We start from the raw sequence: 22625 nt of genomic DNA, 5'->3' as shown, positions 1-22625 counted from the left end.
CAGATTAACGTGGGTCCTAACATAGATACCAAAACTCCCATGTGATAAAAAAAACCAAACAGATGAGAATAATGCTATCCTAATTAGACATATTCTTATACTGAAGTACTTTCCTACTTCATAATATCTTCTACAAAATACACAATTCTCAACTATTGCTATGAATCAAAGTGGTAAAAAGATTACTGCTGCAACTGCTAGAGCTCACACCAGAAAATCCAAGAACAACACCCTATTTCACTTTTCTTCAAGTGGGTACCTTTTTTTCCTTTCAAGATTTGATCTTTTTTTACTAATTTTGCCTTAATTTTGTTCTGTTTTGTTGAATTTTTGAGATTTGGGGGTTGGGGTTTGTTTGCTGATTTCAATGTCTAGCTAGTGTTGTTGTGTTACATCTTTTAAGCTGATTCTTCTACTGTATTTGGTTACATATTGTTCTGTTATGTAGTACTGTAGTTGCTGAAATGAGCATATGATGAATAATTTGCTTATATATGGTACTAATTATAAAGGGCAAAAGCTTAAATATGTCATTGAACTTTGAGAAAAAGATCATCTATGTCATCTGTTAAAAGTTTGGTCCATCCACGCCATTTGAGTTAACAAATAATGGCATGGATGAGTCTTTTCTCAAACGAAAATGACATAGATGAGCCAAACTTTTAACGGATGACATAAATGAGTCTTTTCTCAAAGTTTGATGACATATTTGAGCCTTTTCCCAATTATAAATGTTGTTATCTTGAATGTTAGTTTTAGAGTTAAATGATCAAAAACACACCTAAGCTATCACTTTTTCACGAGTTTTATACCTCCACTATTTCTTGTGTTGTATTGTTTTATATAGTTCTGTTCTGTAGTACTGTAGTTGCTAAATTTTTGATATGGTGCTTTCACTGAAATGAGCATATGATGAACAATTGGTTTAGATATGGGACTAAATTATAAATGTTGTTATCTTGAATGTTAGTTTGAGTTAATGGTCAAAAACACACCTAAGCTATCACTTTTTCGCGACTTTCATATCTTAACTATTTTTCGTTCCATTTACCTACTTGAACTATCAATCCTTTTGTATTAAAACATACCTTGTTGTTGAGTTGGCCAAATATTTAATCACGATCCACAATAGGTGTGTGTAGGTCAACTTAGCATCGAGGTGTGTTTTAACGCAAAGGGAGTGATAGTTTAGGTAGGTAAATAGAACAATGGATACTTGAGGTATGAAACTCGCGGAAATGTGATAGTTTAGGTGTTTTCTTAGCCATTAACTCTGAAATTAACCCAATAATAAGAAAGCTAAGGACTACATGAGATTCCTCATTAGGAACACAAGCCACGTGTAGGTCAGATAAGCATCGAGGTGTATTTTGATTCAAAGGGAGTGATAGTTTAGGTAGGTAAATGGAATAATGGATAGTTGAGGTATGAAACCCGCGGAAATGTGATAATTTAGGTGTGTTTTAACCACTTATTTCTTAATTTTATCCTATTTCGCACAGTTTGAACCCGGCCCATTCATTGTTTCATATGATTTTCACACCCAAAAGAGGGAAAAGGTTTTCTGGCTAGAATTGTGATTTTCATCCCCTTCCTTCCTTGCTGTTTCGATTCTAGGAGAACAGGTGGAATCCAGTCAAGTTCGTCGACTTGAGCTTTCAATTTGCTGCTCAACAAAGGTAATACACTTTCCTTTTGCATTTGTTTCAAGATTGTGTTATTTGTTTGAATTCGACATTAGATTTTATAGTTAGGTTGCATTTATGAAGGGTGGGCCGTCATTCTCGAGTTTCAAAGGTTGTGGTTGGCCCAAAGGGTTGACTCTAGATAGATTTCTCGGTCATTAAAAACATATACCAATAGCAGTCTTGGAGCCATTAGATGTAGATCTTTATTGTGATAACTATGTTATAGATTGGTCCATTCCATTAGCATTGGATCCTTCAACTGTGCCTTTGTAAATTCGGTTGCAGAGGTCAGAGTTAAAGTGTGGAATGGGACGTATCTAAGGCACTAGACACATACAGGGCACTAGCCCGAGCACACTTCAGAGCTGAGAAATTTGTTGTGACTAAAGATCCTAATTTTGCTTTGTACGTACGTAGAAGTGTAGCCACATAGAATTAAGGTGGTCAGTTGAATACCCTTCATCCAAAAATTATACGGAGTATGTAGAAAACTATACGGTGTATATAGGTCAAAAGATATCCTTGAACACTCTGAGTGAAATTATTGGCTTCGCCACTGTTTGTACAAGGATCTTACTTACAAGAACAGATTGAAATGAAGCCTAACAACACTAAGCCTTTTCCTTTCACATTGTGAGATAGCTCTAGGAGTTACAATCTCGAACTGTAATAACCACTAGAGATGAGACATAAATTCAGTACCCTGCTTCTGCAGCGGAAGTTCTGCTACTCTCTAGAATGATTTCCGTTCAGGGGAAGTGGGGATTAAAAAGTAGGCCACTTTGATCACCGCCAATCAGCTATGGTAACTTCTGAAGGTTCTTTAAGCTGTGAAGAATGTTATATAAGCAGATTTAATAGTTCAAGTTAAGGTTAAGAAGTAAAACATAGTTGTGTATGGATGAGAAGAGTGAAGATGCATGGATTTGTCAAACGCAGCCAAGCAGTGTCCAATAAAATGAATGATATGCAATCACAAGACATAAACTGATGACAAATCCCTTTAGGGGTCGTTTGGTTAGTTATGTTGACATTATTTCTTATTCACCGTTTGATTTGGTGTATTATGAGTAGTTCTTTCTTTAACCATGCTTATCCAAGTATTAATATCCCTTGTAGAGGAGTTTTCCAATGAGTTTCTGATAAGCTCTTTGATCAGTAGGAGGATCTTCACACACTGGTTCCTTCAGCTTATATTTTAGATGATCATCATATTGCTTCGATATCAGTTTTACATTTGTGTCAATAGGAGTTCCTGCAAGTTTGGATGCTGATAATCCTACCTCAGAAATAAGCTAAGGCATATTTTCTCTGATGCATTGTGAATCCTACCTTTGATCTGGCAAACTGGAAAATCCTTGAGGCATACACATTTAGATTTCATCATGTAGATCTCCTTGTAAAAATTCATTGTATACATCCATTTGATGGATGTGCCAATGATTTGATACAGCTAAGGCTAAAATAGTTCTTACCGTCACCATTTTCACCACTGGTGAAAATGTTTCTGTATAATCTATATCCTCTTTTAGGTTGTAACCTTTGGCTACCAACCTTGCTTTAAACCTCTCAACTTCACCTGTTGACTTGTATTTTATTTTGTATATCCATCTGCATCCAATTGGCTTTTTGTCATCAGGTAAATCTGTGACTAGCCGAGTATTGTTGGCTTCTAGAGCCTGAATCTCTGCTTTCATGGCTTCTACCCATCTACGATCCTTTAAAGCCTCAGAGTATGACCCTGGTTCTTTAAGAGAAGAAGTCGCAGCAATATAATTTTGATATAAGGTTGACAGATGACTATAGGCAAACACTGCTTGGAATTCTATTGATCAAGTAAAAAGATGCTAAAACACACTGATACCAGAACTTTATAGGAATCTTAGCTTGAAACCTCAAAGCTCTTGTCACTTCTAATAAATGCCTGTGTTTCCTCTCAGCAACTCCATTTTGCTAAAGGGTATAAGGGCAAGACCTTTGGTGAACTATTCCCATATCTTTAAAGAACTCATTACACACAGAATTCACAAACTCAGTCCCATTATCTGACCTTACTACCTTTACTGATTTATTAAACTGAGTTTTCACAAATTGCTGAATGGACACACATACATCAGACTTATTCTTTAGCAAAAATAGCCAAGTCGTTCTTGTAAAATCATCTACCACTGTAAGAAAGTATTCACTGCCATCAAAGGTAGAAGTTGGACCCCACAAATCCATATGTATCAAATCAAAACTACCAACACTTCTGATGCTACTAACAGGAAACACTGATCTTGTTTGCTTAGCATAAGGGCACACGGTGCAATGATCCAAAACATTAGTTCTAGACTGTTAAAGGTTTGGCCAAGCATCTTTAGAATTTGATCATATTGATCCCTTGTGAAAGTACACCCCTGCAACTGTTTAGCATAGTCATCAGTACTCCTGGAGCTGCTGGACAAGTTATATCCATTCTGATGACTCCTAGTAGATGGTGGTACATTAGTGTTCAAGCCATATGTGAAGGTTCCTTGAGCTTACAAGTTTTCAGTACCTGCATACGTTTGCTCATCGATCACATTATATGCAGCCCAGATGCCTCACTATAAGTTTTTTTCTTAGACTTGAAGTCAGGTGGATAGCCTTTTAGTTTGAAACATTGATCCTTACTATGTCCTTTGCATCTGCAGAACTCACACACCACATTGAAGTTCTTTTTGAATCTTCGATTTCCACCATAACTACTATGAAAATTACCACTGGGATGATTACACTAGTGTTACCACTAGATTGTCCACTAATACCTCCTGTATTTGAACCATAGTTTCCTCTACCAGTCTTTGAGTACATAGCCATAGAATCAAGACTATTAGCTGACGTAATGTTCATCCCAAGATTTCCACAACTTGAACCTAAGGACTTTTGTGCTTCATCACCAACTACCATGGCATAAGCCTGATTGATATTTGACAGAGGATCCATCAAAAGAATTTGACTTTTGACTTGCTGATAAGAATTAGCTCATCCTACTAATTAACTATTGGAAGTTAGTTATCTAATCTCATAAAGGGAATTTAATGATTTACCCTTATTACTTCTGTATTCTACATCTCAACAGTTATACACCCTATTCAGTATTATAGGGTGTATTATTAATACATGTAGAGGTAAGGTCTGTGTATGTTGTTGTTCATGTCGAATAGTAGACAACTGTGCTAGTACCTTAACATCTCCATTTTTGCTGTCATTTGAGGAACAACAAGAATATCCTTTTTCTGTTATCTTATCTTACTTTGAAAAGACACAATAATTTAGGTACAGGTAAACGAGAATTCTCAATTCCTTGGTAATTTCTGTGATTCATCTTTGTTCTTATAAGCTTTACCGTTATCTCAATGAAGATGCTTTTCTGTGGAATTCTCAATGTCTACGAGCTAACTACTGTGGATTTCTGTAATATATTTGGAAGTTTTTATGTTACACCGAAACGTAGGACAGTCTGTTGTATGCCATTTCTGATGTACTTGTAGAACTCAGAGTCAGGATTGGTTTTTAACATGAGAAACTCTGTACCACAATTTCATTAGGTGATCAGTTATTATTGGCCTTTTCTTTAGATAACGGAGGAATCCCTGAGGACCTCTACCATTCTCGACCGAACTACCAGGCTTTTGTCTATAACAGGGTTCAAACTCGTGACGTGTGCCTAGCTCACACATGATGTGCTGTACTCTTACCACTAGACCAAAGCCCCGGTGGAAATAAATTAGTATTTGTTACTGTGGCAAATCTTAAGATGAGGAGCATTTGACATATATCTACACGAGCATAACAGTGAACACAATGATCTGTCATCAAATTTGCAATTTAGCTTTTTGTGCCTTATAGTGGCAAGCTCCACTTGTGCCTTAGCTACCTACTATTCTCATATCTGTTCTTGCTGTGTACCATTTAATGAAAAAATGCCTTCCAAAAATCTAATTAGAAATTTGGGTTCTACTGCCAAATAATGTTTGATTTGTGTTCATAAAACACGTGCCGTCTGTCTAGAGGCAATAGATTAAAGTTTATGACTTCATACTTAGAGATATGGCATAGATCATTTACGTTGTATTAACATAAGTTTTGCCACCGTATTCAACTATTGTCTAATTTATCCCTTCTCTTTTCAGCTATGATTACACAAATAGCAATAGCAACAACAGTTGGACTTCTCGGATGGGCTTATTTGGCATTACTTAAGCCTCCCCCTCCAAAAGTTTGTGGCTCTCCAGGTGGTCCTCCGGTGATTTCGCCAAGGGTCCAACTCAATGATGGGAGATATGTAGCCTACAAAGAGAGTGGCGTTTCCAAGGAGAAGGCAAAGCATAAGATCATTATTATTCATGGCTTTGACAGTTCCAAAGACTTGATGTTGCCGATATCCCAAGTATGAAAACTTTTATAACTCCATATTTAGCGTATTCATTTTAGTAGCTACTATGTATGTTATGACCAAGTTTTCTTGTACCTACAATACGGTTGAAAAGCAGAAAAGTCTTACTGAGTTCAACATTAATGACTGCTCGATAGTTTATGTTTGAAACTTCTGCTCTTTTCTTGCACTTTCATATTTAGAACTACAACAGACCTGATTGGCTGTATACTCCCTCCGTCCTAACTTAAGTGTCTTACTTTCCGTTTTGGTCTGTCCCAAAAAGAGTATCTCTTTCTATATTTAATAAGTTTTCCAATTCCCAAATTCCAAGATTCAACCTGGCAAGTTAAAAACCATAAGATTTAAAAAGAACTTCAGAAATCTTTAATTTAAGACCACAAGATTCAAAAGTCTCCCTTTTATTTCTTAAACTCCGTACCCTGTCAAACTAAGACACTCAAGTTGGGACATAGGGAGTAATTTTCTTCTATCCTTAGAAGGGGAGATTGTTGTAGAAGGACAAAAAAGAAGAGGAGATTATCTTTAATAAACCTTTGGTTCTTGAATTTTGTATTTTCATTTTGCTGATTCTGTTTTATGTTTCCAGGACTTACTGCAAGAGCTTGAAATATATGTTTTACAATATGATCGTGCTGGATATGGAGAGAGTGATCCACATCCAAAGCGCTCAGTAAAGAGTGAAGCATTTGACGTTGAGGAGCTAGCTGATAAGTTGCAACTAGGACCCAAGTTCTATGTGGTTGGCTTGTCCATGGGAGCATATTCTGTATGGAGTTGTCTTAAGTACATACCGAATAGGTACATTTTCATCTTTTACAGTCCTTTGTTACTCGGAAATGAACTTAACCATGTTTCTTATTGTTTTTAAATTAGATACCTGGAAATGCTACATTTTCAGTTCTTTTATTTAATGAATTGAATGTCCAACGCAGGCTGGCCGGAGTTGCCCTTGTTGTTCCATTTGTAAATTATTGGTGGTCATGTTATCCCGCTAAACTATCAAACGAAGCCCTCGGGAAGATGCTTGCACAAGATCAACGGACATTCAGAATTGTGCATTATGCCCCATGGCTGGTTCATTGGTGGATGAACCAAAAGTGGTTCCATGCTTTAAGTATGATGGAAGGGAACATGGCAATATTTTGTCCGCCAGATCAAGAAATGCTGAAGCAGTTATCCTCTGCCCCGAGTCCTGGTCAGGTAAATGATTCTCATTTTCTTTTTTCACAATTTTTACAGTACGATGGTTGGTTGTTCACGGACTTGCTGTACCTGCCGTCTTTTTTTTTTTTTTTGGATCAATATCTGCAGTTTATCCAACGATAAACAACATCCGTATTATAGAGCTACTACACAGTCAAAACTGAACTAACAAAATGTTGAATTTCATCGTTCCAGTTCCTACCGCGGGTTATTACTCATTTTTGTGCTTGCCTTTTGATTTTCCGTGACTAGAACATACTCCCAACTAGCACCCTCGTGATAGAACAATAAAATGATTATTTACCCTTTCTTTTCAAAAACCTCCAATGGTAGTACGCGGGTCTCCAAAATCCAATGTCGCAAGTTCAAATGCTACTGAGCGTGAATTTTTTCTTCTTATATGAATGAGATAGATTCATTCAGTATTTTCTTACCATTATGATTGTCATAATTCTGGAACTATGTCTTTGTCCAGGAGAAAGTTCGACAGCAAGGTGAGTTTGAATGTTTGTATCGAGACCTGATAGTTGGTTTCGGAAACTGGGACTTTACTCCGACGGATATCAAAAATCCTTTTCCAGATAACGAAGGTTTGGTCCATCTTTGGCAAGGACATGATGACAGAATTATTCCGCGCGAACTCAATCGTTATCTAGCAGAGAAGCTCCCTTGGATTCAATATCATGAGGTTCCTAATGCTGGACATTTAATAATTCACAATGCTAGTTATTGTGAAACCATCTTGAGGAAACTTTTGGAGCAACAGTAAAGTTGTCTCCGTGTGACCTATAGGTCACATGAAGCAATCACTTATCCTGAACCAGGGTAAGCTATCTACATCACATGCGTTATAGGGTGCGACCCTTTCCCGAACTTTGCTAAAGTGGGATGTTTTGTGCACCAGACTTCCCTTTTTGCATGTATTTGCGGACAAGAAGGTAACTTGCAATATTCTTATGAGAAAATTAAGTGCATAAGCATTTGTAATAAATACTAGATATTGCGAACGTGTGCCAGCACGGATTTAATATATGTTACTCTCATTCTCAATTGATGTGACAATTGGAATTTGGAAATTCGTCCAAATTTTTGTATGGTTTCTAAATCTTTTATTTTGTTAATTATTGTGATATATAGTACTTTATATATAATTTCAAATATTATATATTGTTCCCTATGTCCCAATTTATGTGGCACAAATAGAATTTATAGAATCAACCAAATTTTCATGTGTTTTTCAAATATTTCAAGTTGTTAGTTATTGTGATTTATGGTGCTTTTTACGTCATTTTCAAATAATATTTGTTACTTCTTTTGTCTTAATTCATGTGGCAATGATAGAATTTTGAGAGTCAACCGAACTTTTTATGTCTTTAAAATTTAAATATTTTAAATTGTTTATTATCGTGATCTGCAGATTATTATTTTTTTGACATATAAAGTAAAATTAACTAACTATTGTACAAATACAATATTCAAATGAGGAAACTAATATACTACATACTAGGCTAATGTATAATGTGTGAACTTTATAAACTTCTATTGACAAATATATATACACTTGCCTTCTTAAACTGTAGTTAGAAGAATAAAAAAAAAATCATGAGCATTTTCTGAGCTAACACAATCAACGATTTAAAAATATTTGATAAGCTGAAGAAAGTTTAATATTTAATCATGATCCACAATAAGTGTGTTTAGACTAACTCAACATCAATGTGTGTTTTAAAACAAAGGAAGTGATAGTTTTAGGTAGAAAAATTGAACAATGGATATAATAAGGTATAAAGTTCAGAAAAAAAAAATGATACTTTTAAGTGTTTTTCCTCATTAGGAACTTAAGGCATGTGTAGGCCAGCTAAGTATTGCGGTGTGTTTTAACACAAAGGTGTATTCTTGAGTCAACTCGGGCTTTCAAGTAGCTGCTCCACAAAGGCAATGCACTTTTCTTTTGCATTTTATTTTAAGATTACTAGTGCAGAGAGAACGTGCATTGCACATTTATCCTAAAATATGATAGTAAAGTATGTATAGTTACGTAATTTTTTCTATAAATATTTTAATCTTTTTCTCTCATTTATTCTTATAGGGTATTTTTGGAATTTGACCACCAAATAGATACACCTAATCTAGGAAGATTAGAGTCAGCTGCCAATCCTAGAAGCTAACTTTGCTGTATTTTTTTTAATTGGATTATATCACTACAACTAATCGGTCACAAAAATTATTAATTGGATTCAATTGCTACAATTCTATTGTCACTATTAGAGTTAGAGGATTAAATTTATTAAAAAACATTTTTTTTGGTTTTCCACCCTATGTTCGGAGTTCATATCAAAGCCTTGACTAAAATTTCTTAAGAACATAATAACACAAAATAGGTTAAGAACTATTTAGATCAAATCGAAAAATCAAATCAAATTGAACCAAATTTTAATTTGGATTGGTTTCCAATTAAGAATTTACTTTTTTTTATTTGGGTTGCATTCAGAAAAATAAAAATCGATAAACCGAAAAAGTCGAATTATATAATAATAATAATAATAATAATAATAATAATAATAATAATGATAATAATAATAATAATAATAATTACGTATATAATATTTAAGTTTAGAATTAAAGTTGGAGTTAATCACTTTCGTCCTTTTTTAGTTATTGCCTTTCATTATGAATTAATTTTTTATTTTATGCTTGGACATTTATTGATATATTTTTAGGTATTGTGTTTTAAATCTTTCTTAGATTTATATTATAAAGTATTTTTAAGAGATTCAATATTATTACATCTCCTGGTATATATATTTTTTTCAACTTGCAAATATAACTTTAATTATTTATTAATTAGTGACAATGAACGAATAATCGAACCGAAAAAGAGAAAAATCAAAATAAATCAAATTTATTTTGGTTTTGATTAAATTACACCTTTTTTAAAATCAAAACCCGAAAAATATATCAACTAACACCTTAAGCATGTAAAAATAGTTAAAAGAAAGTACAAGTACTTTTCTTTATTAATTAATTACATTAAAAAAATAATATTTTACTCAAGATAAAATAATCAAAATTCCAACGACTGAACAATTAATTTTGTTTTAATACTAGTTTATATGTTTATAGTTTCATAGTAATATTTAGGGATAAGAGTCTGAAAAATACCTTAACTTTGGTCGAATTTGTTGTTGTGATGCTAAACTTTCGTGAGGACCTATTACCTCCCTAGACTATTTAATACCGTATTTTAAATATATATATTTGCCCACGTGGACATAAAAAATAATGCAAAATTATAAATAGTAATGTGTCCACGTGGGCACATATATACCTTTAAAATACACTATTAAATAGTTCAGGGGGTAAAAAATATGGTATTAAATAGTCTAGGGAGGTAATAGGTCCTCATGAAAATTTAGTATCGCAACAGCAAATTCGACCAAAGTTAAAGTATTTTTCAGACCTTTATCCCTAATATTTATGAATTGTATATATAACTTTATAATTCAATAGGGTATTAAGTATTCAATATTTTTCTTATATCAAATTTTATAATATATACCAAATATCAATTTCGATATATATATATATATATATATATCGTACCAGATCCACTCTTACTTACTAGCCAATGGATATAAATATTCCAACTAACCTAGGAAGATTAGACCCAGCTGCCAACCCTAGAAGCTAACTTTGCTGTAATTTTGTAATTGGATTATATCACTACAACTAATAGGTGACAAAAATATTAATTGGATTCTATCACGACAATGAAATTATCACTATTAGAGCTAGAGGATTAAATTTCTTATGGATAGAGTAACATAAATAGGGATATACACTATTTAGATTAAATCGAAAAATCAAATCAAATTGAATTAAATTTTAATTTGAATTGATTTTTTTGATTTGGTTTCAAATTATTTATTTTATTTTATTTTTTATTTATTTTATGTTTATTTTTTTCATTAACATAATTTTATTAGTATTATTTTAATTTTTAAATTGAACTAGAATTCATTGTTGAATAAGGTTATGGATTTACGTATTCCTTTTCTTTTAAATTATATTTATACGTTACGTTGAAATTTGACATAAGAGTATTATATTAAATATTTTGTTTTAAATTTAGAACTTATGTTATATTTTCAGTTTCATTTGTTTTAATAGTATTGACTTGATATTTCACATTGCAAGCCATTCATATTTTAGTTAGAGTTGATATATTATCTTTTTGTCAAATATTTCATAATTTATGACATTATATTTATAATATTAATCTTTTTTTCAAACATACATTTTATAATGTTAACATAAGTCTTGTACTTTTAATTGTTATTATTATTAAAATATACTAGTTTAAAAAATTATTTTCTTATAATATTAGTTAAGAACATATGTTTGTTGATTAATATATTTTCAAAAAATAATATATATCTTAAATATTTAATTCAATATCATTTATAATGTCTAATATAATTTTTTAATTTTAGATAATTAACTTTTATTCTTATAATTGCAATTGTACAACCAAACAATACATTTATAATTACACTATGACAAACAAATAGGTCAATGTAATTATCAGATTATGTAATTACTAGACTGATAATTACAAATCCTAATATTAATTTTTGAGACCCAAAGTGCAATCTATATATATGTGTGTGAAAAGTGCAATTGAGGGCACATTCAAAATTGTATTAATTTTGTGAGAGCTAAAATGGCATCATCAACAATTGTATCTAAAAAGATGATTAAGCTTTTCTCCCCAACTCCTCCTTCACTTAGATGTCACAAACTCTCTTTTATGGATCACATAAATATTCCTCTACATTCTCCATTTGCCTTCTTCTACCCTAAACCTCAAAATTATAGTAACAAAATTAGTCAAATATCACAAATTCTTGAAAATTCCCTTTCAAAAGTATTATCCTTTTATTATCCCTTAGCGGGAAAAATCAAGGATAATAATACGTATGTCGATTGTGATGACACAGGTGCTGAGTATTTAAATGTCCGTATCAATTGTCCAATGTCTCAAATTCTCAACCACCCTTATAATGATGTTGTAGATGTAGTCTTCCCAAAAGATTTGCCTTGGAGTAGTACCTTGAATCGAAGTCCACTAGTGGTCCAATTAAGCCATTTTGATTGTGGTGGAATAGCAATCAGTGCATGTATGTCACATACAATTATTGATGGATATAGTAGCACTAAATTCATTAATGATTGGGCTGCTATAGCTCGACATGTGGATTTCAAACCATCTCCTCAGTTTAATGCATCTACATTCTTCCCTCTAATGATGAGGGATGCTTCGAGTAGTACTCTACCTGTAATGCATCATCCATCACAACGTCATGTGTCAAGAATATACAATTTCTCATCCTCTAATTTAGGACGACTCAAGGATATTGTAACAAAAAATTCACATGTAAACAATCCAACTCGCCTTGAAGTTGCCTCAGCACTTGTTCATAAATGTGGAGTGATTATGTCAATGGAGAAATCAGGCATGTTCAAACCAACTCTAATGAGCCATGCTATAAATTTACGCCCACCAATTCCACTAAACACAATGGGAAATGCTACATGTATCATTCTCACAAAAACGATGACAGAAGATGAGGTAAAACTTCCAAACTTCGTTGCTCAATTACAGAAGGATAAACAACAACTTCGAGGCAAGTTAAAGGATATGAATAAAGATATGATACCCTTATATACACTTGAACTAGCTAAAAACGTGATGAACATAATAGAGAAGGATACATGTGATGTTTATCTTTGCTCAGGGATAAGCAATACTGGATTACATAAGATCGATTTCGGATGGGGTAGGCCTGTAAGAGTAACCCTAGCAACACATCCAATGAAGAACAACTTCTTGTTCTTGGATGAACCAAGTGGAGATGGGATAAATGTACTAATCACTTTAACAAAAGATGATATGTTGAATTTTCAGAACAACAAGGAGCTTCTACAGTTTGCTTCTCCAGTTGTTGAATCAACCAAATAAGTTTTATTAGTCTATGGTGTCAATATTGATACCTATAGACTTCTTTATTATTGTACTTTCAATATAGCAATAAATAAAAACTGTTTCTATATTATATATATTTATCATAAAGAAGTACTTAAGCCCCTGGAGATAAAAGAGCAACTTAAACCAACTACAGTAAAAACCAAGAGGTATCTGTGACCAAATGTGTAATATATATATATTCAAAGGTTACAGAATTAGATGAATTGAAGTCATGTTGCACAATACAAGCAGAGCATGCATGACATCGAATATCAAATAACTATATGTTACTACCAGAAACTTTCTGATCCTCGATACCAAGAGATAATCCTGATGTATGATTAAATTGGTCCCTTATCATAAAAACTGAATGTGGTTGCTGGTATGGTGGGCTCAAGCTTGATTCCAATATCTGATGTGGAAGTGCCACGTTGTCCACTCGTTGTTTCTTTGATGACCTCTCGCCATTAGGGCTCTCCATTAGCGAAGTTTCTTGGCAATCAGAGTCTGGACTGAGAGGAGAATGATGTGAGGAGAATGATTCATCCATAGAAAGGCTCTTGGTTGAGGTATGTGCTTTTACAGGCTTATCAACATGAGGAGACTCAGATGACGGTGCAGGAGTTCCTGGATCAGTCCTGTTATCAGATTCTGGGCCGTTGTCACCAGTTGGAAGAGCAGTGACCCCAGAACCAGGAACTTCCGAAAGAACTCCACTCAGCCGCTGTTGCTCTTCGATTATCTTCTTCAAATACTTACCTTGAGCTTCTATTCTAAGTTGTAGCTGTTTCTGGACCTGTTAATGTAAGAAAAAAGGGGGTACTCACAAGCATAAAACTTCTGCAGCACTTCATTAACAGGAGTCCTTCATGTAGGATACTATGCTTGCCAAACTCGGGAGAAGTAAAGTAAAGATGAATTTAACTTAATCCAACTAAATTACGGTCCATTTCATAAAGAATGGTCAATTACTCATGTGCTTTTTGGTGAAACAATAGATAAATTCTGTCAGTGACTAGGAAATGTTCTTGAGCATAATGAAGCTAGTCTATAACGTATGAACACTTCGTTTGTTAGCTGTGCCAATGCACATGCCCAGCAGTCTGCCTGAAAATGGTCAGACATATGGGAGTTTTGATCCTCTAACACGGAATATTATTAACCTACGAAAAAGATAATCTGTCTGTCACATTTTTTGCATTATTCCTCTCATTGTGCATCATTCCTCTTCGTAATAGCTTCAAACCGTTGTCCTAATGGAAGGCTTAGTCTCTACTATCTCAATCACTAGAAAACGAGGAAAGTTGATATACTTTCTGCTACATTATTCCATTTCATTTATAATGCAAGGATGGTGTATATCACGCTAGTGCAGTTGCTCTGCTTTCATGACTAGCATGGATATAAGCCCACTTTTAAGAGACACAGCTTACTTACTGATGCATCTAAACTTTCTTGAGACAAGTTACGTAAAAGAAGAAAAAAGATTCTTGCAGGTCTTTGTTTAAGCGGTATGTTGAAAAACAAAAGGTTGAAGCAAAATTAGAAGTCGGTGGCTATCATTTGCTTATTATTTTTTGCAACTTTTAGAAGACAATTTTCTCACAGGACACGAGAAGGACATTCTTGCTACACAAAGCAACAAAAATAAACTCTCGTCCACCATCGTTTACCTGTCAATTAAATACTTCCTGGGGACCCTAACTATACCAATTACCTAAAAATCATTAAAAGAACATACCTCCAGTTGCTCATGCAGTCTCTTTTGCACCTCCATCTGCAGCTTTAGAGCCGTAGTGATTTCCACTCCTCTGTTAACAAACAATTCTCTCTCGGGTCAAATATTTAAGATCCTTAAAAATAGTTACTTAGATTTTTTCAAACAAAAGACCGTCTAAATGGTCATGTTAAGAGTACAAGACAAGTTCAGATGCATTGTCAGTTAGTGAGCATTCAAAAGATATCTACACAAGCAATAAGGAAAATCTACTCACGATGAACCATCCAAACTTGAAAGCATATCTCTTGGTTCTTTCTTATCAGAGTTTTTCCCTTGCAATCACAAGACGAAGCCACATCAGTAAGTTAGCATTACTGGAGTAGAACCAACCTCAGCCACATTTTCAAATAATCAAGCTACGTTCTAAACATAAGGAGTACGCAACCATGAAGATTTTAAATTCCATCAGAACCTACCATCAGATGAGGAATCTGGAAGATATTTAGCAAGTCGATATTTCTGAATCAATAGGAAAATAAATGCAAGTCAGTTACAATCACAGATCCCCGAAAGATAAGCTGTACAAACATGGTGAATGTATCTATACCTGTAAATGGCTTTTTACATGGTAAATAGTAAGCCCTTGTACACCCATGACTCTAAGAACGCCTTTCGGTGTAGCTCCTGAACCATAGAAAGGAATCTTAGAATTTTTTATCACAAAGGAAGGTAATTTATTGATGAAGAGTACCAAGGAGGTACAGGAGAAGTACAAGAGGTCCTAACAGGACAGCAGTTATGGTATCAAGGCCCAAAAATCCAAAATATAGGCTGGATTTTCTAACATACTGCCCCTACACAACATGTAAACACAAGCAAATACAGGATAATTTGATACACTCCTCAAAGAGTTATTACTCCCTCCGTCCTTTTCTTTTTGTAACACTGTTTGACTGGCATGGAGTATAAGATAGTTTGACTTATATATTATATAAGTAGTAGTTACAGTGGACTAAATGTTATATAACAGCTGAGAATTTAGTTTGAACGAGAAATTATCAAAATCAAAGCTTAATTTTTGATAACTTAGATAAATATGAATTCTAGAAACTTGAAGTAGTTAGATAAAGTAGTAATACTTTCAGTTGAATAATCAGACGTTCTGAGACGTTCATAAGAGGAAAAAGTGTAAACATTAATTAGGAAAAAGGTGTATTAATTATTACAGTTGTCAAATCTAGATCATTTAATGATTAACTGATGGAAGACCACAGATTATATAAGCCTCTTCAGTTTCAAAAAAAAAAAAGATCACAGATTATATAAGCTTCTTCAGTTTCAAAAAAAAAGATCACAGATTATACAAGAGTACAATTGAAACTTATAGCATCTTGCAAATTTACCATAGGTCGATTCTGTATCTCCAATTGAAAAGATTAAAATAAAGCTGCCATTTCCTTTTTTTCCCCACTATGTTGCATAAAGCTATGGCTTGAGCAAATATATGAAAGGATAACCAATAGAGGGATCAAGTGAAATTTGACCCCCCTGATTCTTGGGAGAACGGTTGCATTTACGTAAAAATCTATCCTCTGTTATTTATAATTTGTATATGCTTGAGCACAAGCGTCTTTGTTAAGGTGTTTAAGAATTAACGTATATGTACAAAAAATAATATTTGACCTAGATATGTTGCTTATTTTGCCGGAAAAGGGTGTTAAACTGACAGCACTTTAGCATATGCAGTTAGGGCCCTGCACCCCACTATAATGGTCCCAACAATATAAAAGGTAGCATCCTAAGCCACTCTGACATAGGCGTTGGGGTCCATAGGCAAGAGGCGGGCGGGGGGGCTGAACAAAGTGGAAGTCCAGAAACTTACTATCTGGGCCACCAAGTTGTGCTACAGCATCAACAAATCGTTCATGAAGTTCATTGGTCCAACGCAGACGTTGCTTCGAGGCAAGACTAGAATTGTTGTTGCTTCCACCGGTAGGGTCCATTGAACCGCCACCACAGTCTAATGACTGACTATTGACAGCAGCATTGTTGTGGGCTAAGCTTGAACTGGAAACGCCTTTGGGCTGATACATTTCATTTATCTACAAAAAATAATGAAACAGAGACTTCAAAAAAATTATAAGAATTTCAAAATCAGCAAAACAAATAAAAGAGCATTACTTCCTGAAATTCAACACACGGAGAAGCAAAAGATCTAGTCCTCTTGAAATCACTCCAATTTTCCTTGATTCCATGTGAAATATTGTACCAGATACCCCTTTTTACATTTATTATAACAATTCTCTAGCCAACTAATTCACCTATACCTTAGTTAACTCATCATTTATTAAAAGTGACTTAACCATCAAAGTACTAAACTTTACAGGGACCCACATGGAACTCTGCGGTGGCTCGAGCACCAGCTGCTTTTGACTGGGGATTTAAGTATTTATAGAGGCAAAAACTGCTGAAATATGATCGAGCAGCCAAAGACTCAGAAAAGGTCAGTGGGTACAATGTGGCTAATAAGGCAGATGAAGCAGCTCTGTATTTCCTTGTGCTGCGGGATCATATCTCCCCTTGAGCAATTTGTCTTTTTCAGATGATACTTTTTACTTTGTTATTTTTCCTTTTTAGTTTCTCATTTTTGTTTTTACTTTCTTCCCAAGTTCCACTCTGTTCCAAAACAACCATCTTTTTTTTTTCTTTTTTCCTTTCAATGAGAAATTGCTTCTTCCTCAACAACGTCCTTCTTACTCCTCTATTAGAGCTCTTTTTCCCCAATGAAACTTCAACTTTCTTCTTATCCCTCTCGGTGGTCTCAATAGCTGGATTTCGCGCGGAGGTGATTCCCTCCTTCCTCTATCTTTTTTTCTATTTTACTTCTGAGACTGAGAGACCAATTAAATATAGTTCAAATCACTTTTTTGCAAATTTAGGAACTTTCAAGTTATGCTAATCTAAAGCTAATAATGTTGCAATGAATTTTGATTTTGGAAATGAATTCAGTGTAAGCATTGATGATACTATATATGTTTTTATGATATGTAAACACCAAGGACAATTATAAAAAAATCTTTTTAGCTGTAATATTAGTCATAGTTTACTTGTTAGATATTTTCACCATCAAATTTCAAATAGTTGCACGCTATTACTTTGTACCTATAGCAACTCTAGTAAAGGCAGTCGAGAATCCATGACTTCAAAATCCTGAGTCCACCACCATTGCTATCCAACTTCGCCCTTGTACTCCAAAATTGACAAGTCTATAGTAGTGTACAAGTACAACATTCCCTAGTATCAACAACAATAATAACTATGACTCAACTCGAAACTAGTTGACGTTGCCTATCTGAATGTTATTTGCTGATTGTAATCGTAAATAGACACGGGTATATTAGTCCATTTATGAATATATAAGGGGTACAATAGTCATTTATCTAGTTGAGACTTGAGAGATAGTTTGTTAATAAGGCTGTTAAAGGGTTGTTAAAATATGGTTAACAGAGTTAATGATATACTACTTGTATAAAGGGCCCTTGCTGCCCTTCTTTGATGAAATTAATTACGTTATATAAAAAACGAGGTTAAGGGTATAAGCTAGGTCATTCATCATCAGATCAATAATATCTCTCCTTATCTCTTCTCTCGCCTTACTCCATCTGTGTAGCTCAATTCAGAAGCTAATCCTTTTCTTCTTAGCTTCTTAGGACTTCTTCAGTGTGCATGCTCATTATCCTCTCGCAAATTTAGAAACTAGAGATTCTTTGAAACTTAACGACTAGTGATTTCATCAGCTCGTCAAGTCACCCCTTGTATCATACCATATCATATATTGCATTTCAGCTTAACACTAATTTTTATGCTAATGAGCATTTCACCTTCTTCTCCGAAATTGAGTATTTAAATGAAACAATTTAGAGAAGTTCATATCCCAGCTCTAAAAATTCATTTAAAAGTGAGGCATGTTGTTGTAGTTATAGTCAAGCGGTATACAACAACAACAACATACCCAGTGAAATGAAATCCCACAAGTGAGGTCTGGGGAGACTTACCACTAACTCGTGAAGTTAAAGAGGTTATTTCCAAAAGACCCTCGGCTCAAGTACAACTAGATATACAAGAACAAAAACCCCAAATTTCAATATATGACAAATTCATAATTACAATCACCCTTATAATTTCACCAGTTATTTAACTCACCCCATGATCAAACATCACATTTCAGCTCATAACACTAGTACCTACTTGTAACTTTCCTCTCCAAAGTCAGTGGCGGAATCAGGATTGGCCAAATGGGGTTCAATATCCACGTAAAAAATAATTTTAACCATATATAAACAGTATAATTTTCCACCGAACACGGTGTTGGTGTTCATCTGAACCTCCTTGGCCCTTGCTAGCTCCACCCCTCTCCAAAGTAGTCAACTCAAGTCATCTACCATAACCCTAAATTACACGTCTAACCCACCACATAATTCATCGAATTAGACCATAAAAATTCAATCTTTTCAAACTTCTCCACTACATAAACACACCACAAAATCAAGAAATTCACTAAACAAAACGAAAAAATATTCAGAAAAATTGAGAAAAAAAATTACACTAACAAATGAGCTCATAGAAGAAGATCAATTTCTTACAGTGATAGATAATTATAGCAGATATGCGATCTTCGAATTCTTCACTCTTTCATTACAAACCGAATTTTTTTTGAAATTTTTGAAGAAAATTCATATAGAGAAAAAGTAAAGGGGTTGTAAGTAAATAAATTTAGAACTGACCGCGGGCAGTATTTAGCTGACCGGAGTTGAGAAAGACATTGTTGGGCCGGCCCGGAATCTATTTTGTAATATTCCGGCACATTGTGATCATGAATCATTTTAATAAGTCCTTTTTTGCAATTTTTTGGCTTTTCTTTGGACCAGTACTCTTTCTCTCCAATGCTTTTCTTTCATTTTCCAACTTGGTGTTTTTGTTTTATTCGTTTCCGAAAGATCCTCAGCTTGAGTACAATATGTAGGTATGAAAAAAGTGAAAATGATTGTGAAAAAAATAAAGTACTAACTATTAAGGAAACAATAACAATCACAAATTAATGTGATGATTTCGATGGAATAAAAAAAAAGACACTCTAAGGTTATGTCTTCGATAATCTGGAGTAGTGTTATGTTTTGTCTAATCACATATCTCTAATACTTTTTCAACTATCTCTCCTTGTACCAACTGTATTCAACTTCTTGCACCTCCTTACTGGGATATCTGCGTATCTCTTCTTCACATGTCCAAACCATCTCAGTTTTGCTTCTCTTATCTTTTACACCATGAAAGTTACTCTCACTTTGTCCTCGATATCTTTATTCCTAATATTATCTCTCCTACTGTGTTCACACATCCGTCTTAACATTCCTATTTTCACAACTTACATTTTCTGAACATGAAAATTCTTAACGTGTCATAAAATTTTGTTTAGTTTATGAATGAAATGGAGATAATATAACATACCATGGAATGGAGATAATATATAATATCCTATAAGCCATAGAGAATTCAAACTTCGTTAATTTTTATAACACATATTATCTATATAGATGGCTTTATAAGAATTGGTAAAGTTATTTATTATTATAAAGCTAAACTATAGTCAAAAATGAAATTGAATAATTAAATAAACCTTCATTGCATCTTTTCTCTAGAAATAAAATTATTTTTCATGTGCTTTAATTTGTGTGAGCTGTGTTTGGACTTTCACATGACACCTTTGGAGGTGACTAGACCTTTTTTGGCATTCTTTAATTAAAGCATCTTATTAGTGATAATAATAATACTCCCTTTGTCCCATTTTATGTGAGATAGTTTGACTCGACACGAAGTTTAAAAAAAAAAGGAAGATTTTTAAAACTTGTGGTTAAAAATGAATGATAAAAATTTGTATGACTATAAATCATTTCTTTAAGGATAAAATAAACACTTTATAGTTAAATTGGTACTTAATATAAAAATATGTCATTCTTTTTTGGATTGACTGAAAATGAAAGTAACTCACATAAATTAAAACAAAGGGAGTAATAATTTAGTGAATCTCATTCTTACCTTTAATTTAATGGTGTTGTGATCAAGAAGAATATTTTTTAAATTACTTTTTGTTTTCTATTTTATTTCTAGTAATTTAAACAATAAGAACAAAAAGGTTATTTTGTGCTTGTTTTTTATTACAAGAAAAAGATGATATTTCCTTCCCTCAAAGTTGACTAAGTGGCGCTTTGGAATGAGTAGAGGTGCAACATATGAGTTCACAAAATTCATTAGTTTTGACTTAAATTCAATATTCGCCAAGTATGTACAAAATCAAATTCATAAGTACTCATTTAATAGCATACTTAAGATTGGTATTCTATAATTCAAAACTTGTAAGATTTAAATTTTATATCTATCTCAGATTCACATCCTTAATAGTATTAAAATAAAAATCGCGATAATATTATTGAAGAAATCAGAATTGCCAGTAAGTTACGGGAATCTGATTCCTATAAAGCTGATACTAAACAATTAACGAAGATAACACAAACTTTTATTGTGAAAAATCTCATTGCTCAAGGGACGAAAAATCACGACTTACAAGATGTAGGATTTCAACAACCATTTTCCACTAACTTCAAAGAGTGATTTTAGATTACAACTCTATAATCTAAGAAACTAATTCTAGCTAGTACGCCTCAATCTCAACAGTTAACTATACTTGTTATTGCTACTCTTCAAGAAATCAAACTTGTTTCTTGTTACAAACTCCACCACATGCATACCTATTCACTTCAAATTAGGAATTATCACATTGATCAATAATAACCCTAGAACTTATATCATCATGTTCATGTTCCGGTCGTGAATATTTCATCACTCATTTGATATTCTCACAAAAAATACTCTGTAGATATAAAATGGGAGACTTTTTTTTTTTTTTTACAAAATAAATTCGTGAGTCAATTTTAAAATTTTAAAAAATATGAAATCATGATAAAATTTCTAAAATAAACTTTTTAAAATTTTTATTTCATCTCGCTATTTAAAATCATGAGATAAAATTGCATGTCCAAACACCCTCTTAGTATTGATTTTTTTCTATGCAACTAGGTAATATTTTGATTTCGTTTCCATATCCTACTACTTCCATTGATTATGATACTTTTAAAGCTTCATTTGTTTCCACTTAAAAGGATAAAAGTTTGACTTCAGTTCTTTAGATTGCTATATATTTAGTGCATTTCTTTTTTTGCCCCTTGATCTTATTTATGCATGTTCTTAAAATCATTAAGATGTTGCACTAAAAATTCTTCCAAAAGTAACCTTGTAATCCACTGTACATTCACCATCTAGTATCACTACTAAAAAAACTGTGAATATCGACCTATAAATACCGACCTCCGGAGGTCGATATTCCCTGAAATACCGACCTAAAACCGACATCCCAGCTTAGGTCGAAAAAAGCTTGGTCGCTATTCAATACCGAAAAAGCTTGGTCGCTATTCAATACCGAGCTCTGGAGGTCGGTATTTACTAACCTCT

The 22625-nt window shown here is 33.5% G+C and overlaps 3 protein-coding genes across 3 annotated transcripts; 2 read left to right on the top strand and 1 right to left on the bottom strand.

Moving 5' to 3' along the window:
• The first annotated feature begins 69 nt into the window (after positions 1 to 69).
• LOC125844111 (uncharacterized) lies at positions 70 to 8315 on the top strand. The gene is made up of 6 exons (XM_049523362.1): positions 70 to 251; positions 1618 to 1679; positions 5846 to 6102; positions 6698 to 6909; positions 7044 to 7311; positions 7790 to 8315. The coding sequence occupies exons 3-6, from the start codon at positions 5848 to 5850 to the stop codon at positions 8081 to 8083; spliced, it is 1029 nt and encodes a 342-aa protein (XP_049379319.1). The 5' UTR covers positions 70 to 251; positions 1618 to 1679; positions 5846 to 5847; the 3' UTR covers positions 8084 to 8315.
• A 3710-nt stretch (positions 8316 to 12025) lies between these two features.
• On the top strand, positions 12026 to 13336 carry LOC125844103 (acylsugar acyltransferase 3-like). The gene has a single exon (XM_049523353.1). It carries the CDS (start codon positions 12038 to 12040, stop codon positions 13334 to 13336), a length of 1299 nt encoding a protein of 432 aa, XP_049379310.1. The 5' UTR covers positions 12026 to 12037.
• Positions 13337 to 13542: 206 nt separating this feature from the next.
• Positions 13543 to 19945, bottom strand: LOC125844113 (myb family transcription factor PHL7-like). The gene is made up of 7 exons (XM_049523365.1): positions 19706 to 19945; positions 16945 to 17164; positions 15670 to 15746; positions 15539 to 15581; positions 15337 to 15394; positions 15084 to 15153; positions 13543 to 14138 (listed from the first exon to the last, which is right to left on the bottom strand). Exons 2-7 carry the CDS (start codon positions 17153 to 17155, stop codon positions 13623 to 13625), a joined length of 975 nt encoding a protein of 324 aa, XP_049379322.1. The 5' UTR covers positions 17156 to 17164; positions 19706 to 19945; the 3' UTR covers positions 13543 to 13622.
• Positions 19946 to 22625: the final 2680 nt, after the last annotated feature.

Source organism: Solanum stenotomum, chromosome 11 (assembly GCF_019186545.1).
Source record: "Solanum stenotomum isolate F172 chromosome 11, ASM1918654v1, whole genome shotgun sequence".
In the NCBI taxonomy this organism is placed as follows: domain Eukaryota; kingdom Viridiplantae; phylum Streptophyta; class Magnoliopsida; order Solanales; family Solanaceae; genus Solanum; species Solanum stenotomum.
The sequence above is the reverse complement of the archived record's forward strand: the minus strand, read 5'-3'. Positions and strand labels throughout refer to the sequence as shown.